The 11,497-nt window shown below is 48.7% G+C and overlaps 6 protein-coding genes across 10 annotated transcripts in view; 3 read left to right on the top strand and 3 right to left on the bottom strand.

Annotated features, from left to right (window-relative positions):
* Positions 1-152: 152 nt before the first annotated feature.
* LOC125953708 (condensin complex subunit 3-like) lies at positions 153-5,059 on the bottom strand. The gene is made up of 3 exons (XM_049683442.1): positions 3,791-5,059; positions 1,014-3,723; positions 153-936 (listed from the first exon to the last, which is right to left on the bottom strand). The coding sequence occupies exons 1-3, from the start codon at positions 4,750-4,752 to the stop codon at positions 175-177; spliced, it is 4,434 nt and encodes a 1,477-aa protein (XP_049539399.1). The 5' UTR covers positions 4,753-5,059; the 3' UTR covers positions 153-174.
* Positions 5,060-5,516: 457 nt separating this feature from the next.
* On the top strand, positions 5,517-5,970 carry LOC125953726 (mitotic-spindle organizing protein 1-like). Its single transcript, XM_049683478.1, has 2 exons — positions 5,517-5,633; positions 5,705-5,970. Exon 2 carries the CDS (start codon positions 5,706-5,708, stop codon positions 5,946-5,948), a length of 243 nt encoding a protein of 80 aa, XP_049539435.1. The 5' UTR covers positions 5,517-5,633; position 5,705; the 3' UTR covers positions 5,949-5,970.
* On the bottom strand, positions 5,933-7,373 carry LOC125953717 (putative methyltransferase C9orf114). The gene has a single exon (XM_049683462.1). The coding sequence runs from the start codon at positions 7,285-7,287 to the stop codon at positions 5,995-5,997; it is 1,293 nt and encodes a 430-aa protein (XP_049539419.1). The 5' UTR covers positions 7,288-7,373; the 3' UTR covers positions 5,933-5,994.
* Positions 7,374-7,415: 42 nt separating this feature from the next.
* Positions 7,416-8,759, top strand: LOC125953718 (activating signal cointegrator 1 complex subunit 1). Its single transcript, XM_049683463.1, has 3 exons — positions 7,416-7,764; positions 7,826-8,251; positions 8,313-8,759. The coding sequence occupies exons 1-3, from the start codon at positions 7,559-7,561 to the stop codon at positions 8,725-8,727; spliced, it is 1,047 nt and encodes a 348-aa protein (XP_049539420.1). The 5' UTR covers positions 7,416-7,558; the 3' UTR covers positions 8,728-8,759.
* The window catches only part of LOC125953707 (uncharacterized), a 19,333-nt gene continuing 15,497 nt past the window's right edge, over positions 7,662-11,497 (bottom strand). For 4 of the 5 annotated variants that reach the window (XM_049683440.1, XM_049683437.1, XM_049683438.1 and 1 more), the window contains exon 6: positions 10,650-11,497. This exon is cut by the window's right edge and continues 3,006 nt beyond it. The gene's annotated coding sequence lies outside the window, so the exon portion shown is untranslated. Of the gene's footprint in view, positions 7,776-10,649 lie in introns of those variants that run through there. The other variant, XR_007468971.1, reaches the window with a different exon arrangement.
* Positions 9,199-10,571, top strand: LOC125953719 (retinol dehydrogenase 12-like). The gene is made up of 5 exons (XM_049683465.1): positions 9,199-9,354; positions 9,424-9,687; positions 9,745-10,161; positions 10,245-10,361; positions 10,430-10,571. Exons 1-5 carry the CDS (start codon positions 9,296-9,298, stop codon positions 10,530-10,532), a joined length of 960 nt encoding a protein of 319 aa, XP_049539422.1. The 5' UTR covers positions 9,199-9,295; the 3' UTR covers positions 10,533-10,571.

The following is an 11,497-nucleotide window of genomic DNA, read 5'->3' as shown; positions in this document are numbered from 1 at the left end:
TTTTCCGATTTGATAAAAAACAGTTTTATCTTCGTTAAAATACAAAAAAGAAACAATGAATACGTACCAATGGTACGTACCGCGCGATCGATTTCCTTCTTTGCTCTCTTTAGTTCATTCATGTTTTAACTATCGACTATTCCTGTTTCCGCTAACGTTGTTCGAAACATTGCATTACAACCGTTTAGCCTTACGTCCTGATCGTTTGGGTATTGTGGCATTGGCTGTCGTTTTGCGTGAACTACGTGTAAGCGCTAGACGAGTGGCGCTCAATGGTGTTAGCACAACGGCAGCCCGTTTCAAGCGAATAGGACTGGTACTGGATGTACTCTCGATGCTACTGGCACCAGATTCGGTTTGTTTGTTGCCCCTTGTTTGCTCAACGTCGATAGGACCATTCGGCACTTGGCGTGCTGGTCGTGGTACGCGTTTTGGGAGCGATCGCTTACCGTACGGAGAACTATTGCTACCGCCAGCATCCACCGAGGATGTCTTCCGTGAAGTTGTCCTTGTGGTGGATGCTTTGAGCGCTGCCGTTTCGGTTATGACCTTGGAAGTAGGTGTTGTGCCAGGACCGAACGTTCTGCGAGCAGATGCACTCCGCCTCACATCATTGCTGGAGGCAGTAGCTTTTTCTGCTCTTATCGTAGTAGGCTGTTTTGTATACTTCTTATTACGTTGCTCTTCCTCTGCCGTGGGAAACAACTTGGCTGCAACTACTTTGCGTGTTTCTCTAGAAGGAGAACCGATAGTGATAGCGGCCAGTGCTTCTGATAGTGATTTCCGTGTCATCACTTTCTCGTTAAGGGCCTCCATTCGATTTGCATGTCGTGTTCGGGGCATGGTACTGGGTGTAGACTGTAGCTTCTGCTCAAACAAAGTTTTGGCTGCTACCTTCGTCAACGAGCGTACAACAGAGCGGTTCATTCGGGATTTCTGTGTGGGGGATAGAAGACGAAGAGCTAACATCCGCGGCATAACTATGCAAAGAACATGCCTTGCCAGATACTTACGCTAGCGTTTGGCGAAGCATTCACGACATCGCCTTCCGATGATGATGTAGAGCTTGAAGAGGATGAACGTGCATTACAAGTAGGTTGCTTCGATTTGGCATTTCGTCTTCCGCGCGTAGCCGAGGTAACCACAGATGTATTGGGTTCCGGTTGAGTTTCAGGAATTTCCTCAGGATCCGATGCCTCCTGCGAACTGTCGTCGTCCGTCGTTTCCTGCGTAGCCGGAATCTCGAAACTCTGTCCAGTTGATGGCACTGTTTCGTTGGTGGATGCGTTTTTCTTCCCACAGACGATGCTCCTCGGCTTGGGACGAATTTTATGTAAAGCCGAAGCATCCGGCACTTTGAATGTCGGCGTTCGTCGCTTCGTTGTTGCCGGTGGCAGCATTGGCGTGTTTGCACTGCCACCAAAGTGTAACGATCGACGAAGCGATTTCATTGTCGAACCTTCAATTCGGTTTTCCGCATTGGCCGTGAGCGGTGATTGCACAGACATTGCCTGAGCATTGGCTGGACGCGAGGGAGAACTCAAGTTGTTAGGATCGATCAGTGAAGCGCGCGATCGTAACGGCGAAGCAAGCAAATCCGTATCGGAGTCCTCCTGCAGGATGGACTTGTTGATATTTGGACGCGAATCGTCGCGCTTCTCTTCATCTTCTTCATCCCGGTCTTCCTCTTCATCATCGTCCTCCTCGATCACCTCACTACGCGCAGTACCGATCGATTGATCGTCACCATTGGTCGAGTCTTCGCCATGAACAAAAACTGCGGGTACACGTGAAGAAGAGAAAGAGAGTGGCTCAACGATCTTGCCCCGCATTAGCTCACGGAAAGTAGTTAAATTTTTAACAATTTTCGGATCGAGGTTGGTCTCGCGAACCATCTCGTCGACCGCGTTCGCTAAATCGGCTCGCAAGGTCGGATCGTCCCCGATCTCTAGCGTGAGCAGGTCCCGACTCATCAGCTTCAGCAGCTCCTTCAGACTGAGATTGTCCTGCATGACGCGCAGAAACGAAGCAGCAATCGTGTTGTGGGGATTAACGCCAGGATTACAGAAGATCGGTCGCGTGGAGTTAATGACAAACTTGAGCACCGTTTCCGGTCGCACCTCGGCAAGCGGACTCTCATTGGAGGCTTCCAGTATCGTAAACAATGTGCCGAGCAGCGCCTTTTGCATTAGCTCCTGGCGTCTCTTCCGGATCAATCCCTCGAAGAAGATGCCCAAAATCTGTTGCGTTTCGGGATCGGTAGTCGGATTGAAGTAGCGCAACAGAAGTTTCGACACGATGTCAGTCGAACTGCAATGTCCGTGCAGTACCAACCGACAGAAGCCTTCGATGATCGTCTTGCAGATTACCGGCTCGTCACAGGTATCCATAAAATGGATTGACATTTTGTAGAATTCGTTGCCATTGCAAGCACTAACTTCCTCCTCCATGTCGTGGCCACTGTGTCGGTTGAACAGCTGGCGAGAGCTCTTGCTGACTCGCGAATCATCCTTTGACTCGTCCTCGAGATCAAAATGTTCAAATCCGTACCGATCGAGCAGCTCGAACACACACTCGATCGCCGTCTTCCACAGGCGAGTCGAAGACGTGTGCAGAAACTGCTGGTACAACAGCTGGAACGTCTCCTTGCTCAACCCATCGTACAGCATGCTAAAAGCGGTCGATGCTCGCAAAGCCCAATTCCGAGTATGCAGTTCGGACGATTGCACGTGACGGCTAATGAAGGATTTGTACAGATCACACACCATCGGTGTGAGCACACGTACGCTCGGACTATTAACGAGGTGGAAACAAATCTGCAGACACTTGCTGATCGTTTCCTGCGTCATACGACGCGGATTCAGTGTAGATTTCTGGAACATTCCGCTTTCCAGTGTGCTATTGCTGCTGCAGGAAGTGTTGCTGGCCAGTGTTGCCGACAGTTCCTGTGCGAGTGGTTTCAACAGATTAGACAGCTCTTCGTTGCAAGCGAGCAGTTTCTCGGTCACGAGGTGCGCCCCTTTGTAGTCCTTCTGCTGGACAAGCGAGTTTTCTTGCTCTTTCAGATCGAGTATTTCCAACCGCAATGACGAAATCTTAAACTGTAGACCCGTTTGCTCCGGATGTCGCTCAAAGTACTTATCCACCAGCACGCGCGAGCTATCGGAGAAGTCTACGCGCGACGGTTCGAGGACCGAGTTAACCAGATCGACGAAGAATTTGAACCGTTGCTCTACATCCGGTAGTAGCTTCTCGAAAATGGACATGATCAAACGCACGTTCATTTCAAACAGCACTTCGTTACACAGTATACCGGACAACACTAGCTTCAAGCTGTCACGCCCAAATTCATCGCCGTAATCATACATTCCGACAATCTCCAGCAGCGTCAACAGGATGTACTGAAAGTACAACTGTTGCAGCTTGTCCATCGTGTGCGGTGAGGAAGACGTCGATGTCGCAAGGGCAGACTTCGTGCGATTGCCATCGGTCGACATCATGAACGCCGCATTACCCGTGTTCTCGATAAACTGCTTCAAATACTCGCATAACTTGCTAAGCTCCATCATATAATCCTCCTCTTCGCCCGTATCCGTCGTCTGTTGATGCTCGAGCAGTGCCTGCCAGCAAATAGCGCGCTCGATCGTCAGATCTGCCAACGGAACGACCTTGCTCTCTTCGCTGAACTTCAGCAACGCTCCCATCTCCTTAACTCCACTTTTCCTGAACGAAAAAAAGCAAATTGAAATGATTACCATTCCACCAAGGGGTCGAAGTAGACAATGCTTACTTGAAAATCTCCAACAGAGTCATCTTGGCGGTGTTACGAAACCGTTCGATCTCCTTTTCATCGGCATCTAGCTTCAGTGCCTCGATGAAGACAATATGGTCTTGTTGGTACGATTCAAACCACTGCGGGATCATCACGTTGCGCACCACCTTTTTCACGCTCTCGGCATGATCGGTCAGTCCCTGCTCGAGGAACTTGAGACGCTGTGCTACTTTGTACTGACGCACAGGGAAGCTGCTCATCTGCATGTACGTGTGCCGGCGTACACGCTCATCCACGTCCCACAGCCGGTCGATAATGTGGGGAAGCGAGCGGTAATTGGGTCCCAGCGAGGAGATGATTGTCTGGCGCACCTTCGGCGATGGATCCTTGTCCAGGTGATAGATGTACGCACGGCAAACGGCGTCTTCGGGATTGGTGGGGTCTTGCAGACGCTGGAGCGCAAGAACCGCCTGCACCCGTACGTGTTGCGATACATCACGCATCCGCTCGAGCATGTAGCGCAGAATCTTGTCGCAGATCGAATCATCCAGAGTGGCATCGGAGCCGAGCGCATTCAGCACCAGATTCACCAGCTGGCAAATCCGGAAGCGGACAAGCGGTGCGTAACTGATCGTACTAAGTAACCAATCAAATAAGGACGACATAACCGGATGCGTTTCCGACTGTTCGCTGTATTCCGGATCGGCCACAAACGTGGCGCAGAACATGAACACATTATTTGCGTACTCGTTCGTTTCTTCATGTTCCATCTGCCGTTTGATCACTTGCAGGAATGATTTCATGAAGGAATCGTGCGCGACCGTTGCGTAAAGCCCCTTAAGTTCCCGGATCAGCTTGGCGTGCACCGTTTGATTAGGCTGCGCTTTCAGCATGGTTTGTATGACTGCAGTCGAATATTTTATCTTTTCCGGCGACTGTCCCGTTGCCGGAACCACCACTTTTCGTTTACGAGGAGCCATCCTTACCGTTGCGTTTGTAATTAATAATAGTTTTAGTATTTTAGTCGGGGCCTAAGCGTGGCGTCCAAATTTAAAACAACAAACCGACGCTAGCGTAAACGCACGGGAGGTAATCAGTAGAAAAAAGGTCGCATAAAAGTCATGTAGATTTTATACGTTTGTTATACGCTCTGCGTGGCAATAATTGGATTTAAAAAACCGCCACAAAAACTAGCCTCACTATTCATTGTGTTTTTGTACTAAAGATCACTCAAGCGAGAGTTTTATTGTTCATTCATACATTTTTTATCCTTCGCAGCTTTTCAAATATAAGACCGCGCTCGAGACGAGTTCAATTAATTCGCTCGGGTTTGCCAATCATCAGCATGTTCGGAAAACTTTTCATCGTTCTCTCCGTGCTTTCCGTGTTGTTGGCTTCAGCTCAAGAGCCGTAAGTGATGGCGACCGTTTTTTTTTTCTAAATTACAACTTTAATCCCCGTTCTTTGCAGCCCTGAACAGACCCAGTTCGGAGTCCCAAACGAGCATACCGCATTGAACGATGCCATCCTACCCACGGATTTAACCGAAAGCTGGATTCCCCCCGAAAACGAAGCAGACGTTGAAGTTCCCGGTGATTTGCACTTGTAGCAGCCTTTATCTTTGATTAATTTTCTGCCTAGGATTGTTAATTTTGTCTCAGAGGCAATAATTTTAGAAGAGAGATAAAACGTTTTCGAAGAACTTGTGCACCTTCCCAAACCGAGGGATCTTTCAAACAATTCTTGCTGTTCAATAAAACTTCAGAAGTAAACAATAAAACGGTCCCGAGAGAAGAAACGCGTGAAGATTTGTGTGAAAAAAACCTAGAATTTTGTGCGAAATAAAATCTTTTCCCTCAAGGTATGGCCATGGATTAACGAAAGGCAAATCGAGGCGTCCAATATTGTTTACTTTTGCTTTTATCATCCCAGGATGCCTGAACCGAGTGATGAGCACAACTCAAATTTGTACATGCGACTGCAGCAATCGCAACTGGTACGGGCCAACATTCAGAACATTTCACAGTACCTCAACACCGGCTTGAGCCCCGAAACGCTGGACATCTGTGTGAAACTGCTCGAGGCCGGAGTACACCCGCAATCTCTTGCCGAGTCCGTCATACTCATCCGTAACCAGATGGCCGCACTCGAGAATAATGGAGACACCGCGCACTAAATTGTAAATAAATGGGAATTTATTCATATCCACTGGCCTGCTCAGTTTAGTCGAAGCGCGACATATCGTCGTTAGGATCGGGTTGAGCGATTTGCTCGATATGGATTGGCGGCGTATCCGTGATTTTCTTGGCCAACGGGTCAAATTTCGTTCGCTTTTCGTTAAACGCGTACTGTTGTATGCCAGTATCCTTACTCTGGGGTATGGCATCGAAACTAGTGAACGATTTGGGAGCAGTAGCAGGACACACTTTCTCTCCGAGGGCTGCCATTGAAATCAAAATCGCTTCTTCGGTTCTCACGGTACGCGATCCCTGCGCTGGGACAGTGTTCAGGTATTCGTCGAACAGATCTTCGACCGTTTCCACCGTGAGCTTTGTGTCGTTATCCAGCGCCGGTTCCAGTCCCAGCACGCCTCCAAACACCACCAGCGCATGTCGATAGGAGAGGCTTTTGGCGGCAACCTCATGTACGTTTGTTCCACGATCGGACGTGCCGATGGTCAAATCGTACCCTCCCTTGTATGGACTCTTCGTAAAGACCTGCGACAATGAGTTGGCGATGCGTACGGAGTAACCCCAGTAGATGCCCGTTTCCTGACGTGGCTGAGACGGTGGCACGACCTTCGCACGGATTTTCTTTGATTTCAAGTCCGCTCCATCCGGCAGCTTCACCGTTACTCGGACGTTCGGCTCGAGCTGTGTATCGATGCGTACATCATTTAGTAAACCCACGTTTACGTACGATCCCTTGCCATGCTTTGTGGGCTTGCTGGTAACGATGCCTTCGCGGAACACGAACTCACTCTGCTGCCGCAGATGATGCTGCGAATCAAGCGGGTTGAGCAGCCCGCAGAACTTCAGATCGTTGTGTATCGGGAAGAAGTACTTTCGCAGATACTGCGGACACTCAAGGTACTGAAGAATGCGTGCCAACTGGATGCAGCAACGACGAGCCGACGTTGAACCCTCCGCGGTTTCGATGGTGCTTAATCGATCCGTCACTTGGTTGCTGGGACCGCAGTCGTCGAAAACGATCACCTCGTCGATCTGGAAAATGCAAGCGGCCCGTGCGATCTGACCAGCCAGATATGTCCGCAGCTCTGGGGACTGCGCATTGTCCATGATTGAGCCCGGGACCGCGATACTGATGGTGGAGACATGTTCGGCTTCCGGCACGGCCGCTACGTGTACCTCAGCCTGAGATGCTTTATCCTTCTCCACCTGTTCAAACTGTTGCTGCACACGTTTCAGGAGCCGGTTCTGTCGCTGGTTCCGCTTCCGTTCTCGTATTTCCAGCTTTTCACGGTCGGTTAAACGCTTCTTTTCGTTCACTTTCATCGCGCTTCGATTTTCGTGTTCTCGGATCAGCACCAAAACAACGTGGTTTAAGGGCCTCCACACATTACAGACGTAACGTACGCAACGCACGATCCGCTCCGCAACGTAAGTTACGTGTGTTAGCCGGTGTAGTCCCATACATTACAGTGTTGAGAGCTGCGTTCCGTTCAGTAACGTACGTTAGGCATGCAGTGTGCGGAGGCCTTAACTGTTAAAAATCCGTAAACAAAAAAACGGTTCCGAAAGCGGAATCCGTTCCCGACCACCAAAAATGGACGTTTTATCCCCGCAACTCATGTGGATCGGCACCCGGTGCTACCGGGTCAACCAGTGCAAATCCACAGAGGATTCTCTGCAACCGGAAGGCGAAGAAGGCTACGTTGAGGATGATATGTACCGCGATGATGACGGTGAGGACGAGTACGAAATCGAGGTGAATGAAGCCGGCAAATACCAAACGGCATTCCACGTTCCTGCGTAAGTACGATCTGTAACAAATACAGGAGTTTCACTCATTCACAGTGACCTTGTTTTTTAGCGTCTTCTATGCAATGATCATTGGTGCTAAAGGACAAACACGGCAACGACTGGAAGGAGAAACGAAGGCACAAATACGTGTACCGAAACAGGGAACCACGGGTGATATCGTGGTTACCGGAGTTTCACGCAAATCCGTGGCCGCAGCACGATCACGTATCGAACTGATCGTCATCGGTGCACGCAACAAGCAACAGTTTACACACTTCCTATCGGTACCATTGAATACGGCAGAAATCATGAAACGCTTCGTGGGCTTTAGAGAGCAGGTGCTCACTAAACTGCCGGTTGCCTTTAGTGTGGATGAAACTTTGTTTCAACAACCGGAAAAGCTGCATATCACGCTCTGCACACTTGCGTTGATGGATAACGAGGATCGAGCGAGTGCTGCCCAGATTTTACAAGATTGTCAAGATACGATATTGAAGTAAGACGCAGTGTCGTATTGAAATTACTGTGTACTCTAACTGCGATTTACCTTTCTACAGACCTCTTCTTACAGAAAGTGGCCCAATCGAGATTCATGTGCGGGGACTTGAATACATGAACGATGATCCACATTCGGTGGATGTACTGTACGCAAAAATCGATTCCTCTATACTGCAGACGGCCGCCGATCGAATGTATGACTACTTTATCTCCAATGGGCTCATGCAGAGAAAGTACGATCACGTGAAGCTACACGCGACCCTCATCAACTCACTGTTCCGCGCTGGCGAAGGGGAGGGTGCCGAATTAAAAGATGCGGAGCGTAAACGCATCGCGTTTGATGCCAGCGAAATCTTGCGGCTCTATGGCAACTACGATTTTGGCAAAACAATCGTAAAGGAGATTCATCTTTCGCAACGATTCTCGACATCGTGTACGGGCTTCTACGAAGCCACGGCCATAATAAAGCTTTGAGGTGTCCTTTGAATTAATCTGGGCCATTTGGTTTCTCATATCCGTTGCCTCCTGATTTCATATTTCATAACAACAGTTACAGGACATCCGATTTCGTGCTAATTTTTGGTGCCAGGGGCTTCTCTATTCGGCGGTCGCGGATATATTGGAGCACGTGTACGTTTTTGCATCGATGTGCGCATCACTGGCCGCGGCTCCAACGGCTCTTTAGCACGCTAGAAGCCATTTCAAGTGAGCCATCTAATTTCATTGTCATGTATAGTTGTTCTCTCCCTTTCCACGCATCCTTCGCATACGCACGCACTACTCCTTTCGGATTATATTTTGAACGGATTCCCACAATGCCAGCGCCACGGATGACCATACAGATATGGTTTCGCTCCATCGAACCGCAAGTAGCATAAAAGAATAAAAAAACGGCCCGCTTATAATCGCACTCTCTGAAGCTTCTCTCTTGATGTGTGCTGCTCCTAACACGTGGCGTGGTTGGCAAGGTCAAACCCAGCGCCGCCGGTGGTCAGTCAGAAACAGCTGGTCGGCGTGATCGGATCCAAATTAGCGAAGCACAATGATTTTGAGCATTGTAGTTGGAATCGTAGTGGTGGCGCTCACATACAAGCTGGCAAGGTATGTGTACTGTGGCTTATCAGCAACGTACAGCAGGGTTTAAGCGGTTTTACTTCTCTAACGTTGAAGGCTTATCATCGAGGGAGGACAGTTTCGTAAAAACACTCGCTGCGATGGTAAAGTGATTCTCATCACAGGAGCCAACACGGGTATTGGAAAGGAGACGGCCCGTGAATTGCTAAAGCGTGGTGGTAAAGTGTACCTAGCATGTCGATCACTGGAGCGTGCCAATGAGGCGCGCCAAGAGATCATAGCCCAGACCGGCCTCGGCGATATTCATGTGCGCGAGCTGGATCTTGCTTCGTTGGAATCGATTCGAAAGTTCGTTAAAGGGTAAGCAGCAATCGCCAAATCGCTATTGAATCCATCTGAACTAGCACCTGTCTTTAGCTTTCTGGCCGAGGAAGAACGTCTCGATCTGCTAATCAACAATGCGGGAGTTATGGCGTGCCCCAAGGCGCTGACTAAGGATGGATTCGAACAGCAGCTTGGAGTGAATCATTTGGGACACTTTTTGCTCACTAATTTACTGCTCGATCGATTGAAAGCTTCGGCACCGAGCCGCATTGTAAATCTGTCCAGTTTAGCGCACAAGTACGGTAAGATCAACCAAAGGGACCTGAACAGTGAGCAATCGTACAACCAGGTAACGGCCTACTGCCAGAGTAAACTCGCCAATGTGATGTTCACTCGCGAGCTGGCCAAACGTCTGGAAGGAACAGGAGTCACCACCTATGCGGTACATCCCGGTACGGTCGACACGGAATTACCCCGGCACATGGGCTCCTTCTTCTTCCTGTTTGATCAGTAAGTCCTCAGTTCCCCTGTACATGAGTCAGATCTGATACAGATGCCTAATGCGTATCCGAAAACCATTTTACCGATCTCAGCAAGCTAGTGAAACCGTTGCTCCGTGTGGCCTTCAAGACACCGCTATCTGGTGCCCAGACGACCCTTTACACGGCCTTAGATGAAGACTTATCGCAAGAGAGTGGGAAATATTATGCGTATGTCTACCATGCACATATTAGCTGTCTCTCTATTCACAATCTCACGCGTTTTCTGCATTTTATAGTGATTGCCGTGAGCAGCAGTTGAGTAAATACGCACGCAACGATGACCTAGCGGCCTGGCTGTGGAATGAGAGCACCAAGATGACTAGCCTTGACCCAAAATGACGCACATATCTCGGCTCAACATGTTAATTGCAGATTTCTGTCTGTTGCTTATTGCTGAGGTACAAGGTATTGAGAAAAAGAACACTCAACTGAAAACCACGTGTCCGTGGACCATAAAATAAAGGGTTTAAAAAGATACGTAATGTCGATTTTGCCATTTGCTAAGTTTGTTTTCACCCCCTCGTCCAGTTTTATCGCATTCTACTATAGGAAGACTAACCATTAATTAACAACCCTTTGTTTTCATGCACCCTGGATCATGCATTGCAACACGCACGCTGGCCCCCTTTAGAATGCTTAATGACCTGCAGCTAGTAAACCGATCCACGTGAATCACTAGTATAGCAGCGTGTGACTGGCAGCTCATGATGAACGAAACGTTTAGCTTTTTTTTCTCAGAAGATCCGTAAACCTATTCGATTTCAAAGTAAAAAAGTACTACAACTTATTTTTAAATTTTTTAATTGAAATATCCTGTATAGTACCTGCACACAATTCATATTCTACATTAGTTAGTTTTACGTCTACAGCCAGTGCTGCTTGCACTCGTTATTCCCGTGTTGTGTAGCTGGCGTTGAGGTGGCACGTACAGCAGTTACATTACATACTCGCGTGCAAACACACACGTACACACTCACACGACTTATACACAAAATCAAACGAACATAACGCTAGTCATTTAACTGGCGGGGCATTTACCGCCTAAGTTGGCCTCTTGTGGATGGCATCTTAGCAGGCGATTTTGATTGAACGCTTTAACTCCGGGAACATGTGTGTGCTGCTGATACTACTTCTACTTTACTTATACCGTCAGACAACCCTATATATCTTACATTCGTCTGCTATTTTGAGAAGAATATTGCCTGGCTCTTGAATGCCATGAATCTGCTCATCAATTTAACTAGACTCATCCAGCGCGGGAACAAGTGGAGTAGCTGGGCCCACTATTCAACAGAACAAGCATA

Source organism: Anopheles darlingi, chromosome 3 (assembly GCF_943734745.1).
Source record: "Anopheles darlingi chromosome 3, idAnoDarlMG_H_01, whole genome shotgun sequence".
Lineage (NCBI taxonomy): Eukaryota > Metazoa > Arthropoda > Insecta > Diptera > Culicidae > Anopheles > Anopheles darlingi.
Note: the sequence above shows the minus strand (reverse complement) of the source record. Positions and strands in the feature narration are given on the sequence as shown.

Bases quoted from the DNA above. Each gene is read 5' to 3' on its own strand.
- LOC125953726 (XM_049683478.1), top strand. From the start codon at position 5,706: ATGCCTGAACCGAGTGATGAGCACAACTCAAATTTGTACATGCGACTG.
- LOC125953719 (XM_049683465.1), top strand. From the start codon at position 9,296: ATGATTTTGAGCATTGTAGTTGGAATCGTAGTGGTGGCGCTCACATAC. The intron at 9,355-9,423 runs GTATGTGTACTG...CTAACGTTGAAG, and splicing joins CTCACATACAAGCTGGCAAG to GCTTATCATCGAGGGAGGAC. The intron at 10,362-10,429 runs GTATGTCTACCA...TGCATTTTATAG, and splicing joins GAGAGTGGGAAATATTATGC to TGATTGCCGTGAGCAGCAGT.
- LOC125953708 (XM_049683442.1), bottom strand. From the start codon at position 4,752: ATGGCTCCTCGTAAACGAAAAGTGGTGGTTCCGGCAACGGGACAGTCG. The intron at 3,724-3,790 runs GTAAGCATTGTC...TTTTTCGTTCAG, and splicing joins ACTCTGTTGGAGATTTTCAA to GAAAAGTGGAGTTAAGGAGA. The intron at 937-1,013 runs GTAAGTATCTGG...TCCCCCACACAG, and splicing joins ATGCTTCGCCAAACGCTAGC to AAATCCCGAATGAACCGCTC.
- LOC125953717 (XM_049683462.1), bottom strand. From the start codon at position 7,287: ATGAAAGTGAACGAAAAGAAGCGTTTAACCGACCGTGAAAAGCTGGAA.
- LOC125953718 (XM_049683463.1), top strand. From the start codon at position 7,559: ATGGACGTTTTATCCCCGCAACTCATGTGGATCGGCACCCGGTGCTAC. The intron at 7,765-7,825 runs GTAAGTACGATC...CTTGTTTTTTAG, and splicing joins ACGGCATTCCACGTTCCTGC to CGTCTTCTATGCAATGATCA. The intron at 8,252-8,312 runs GTAAGACGCAGT...ACCTTTCTACAG, and splicing joins TGTCAAGATACGATATTGAA to ACCTCTTCTTACAGAAAGTG.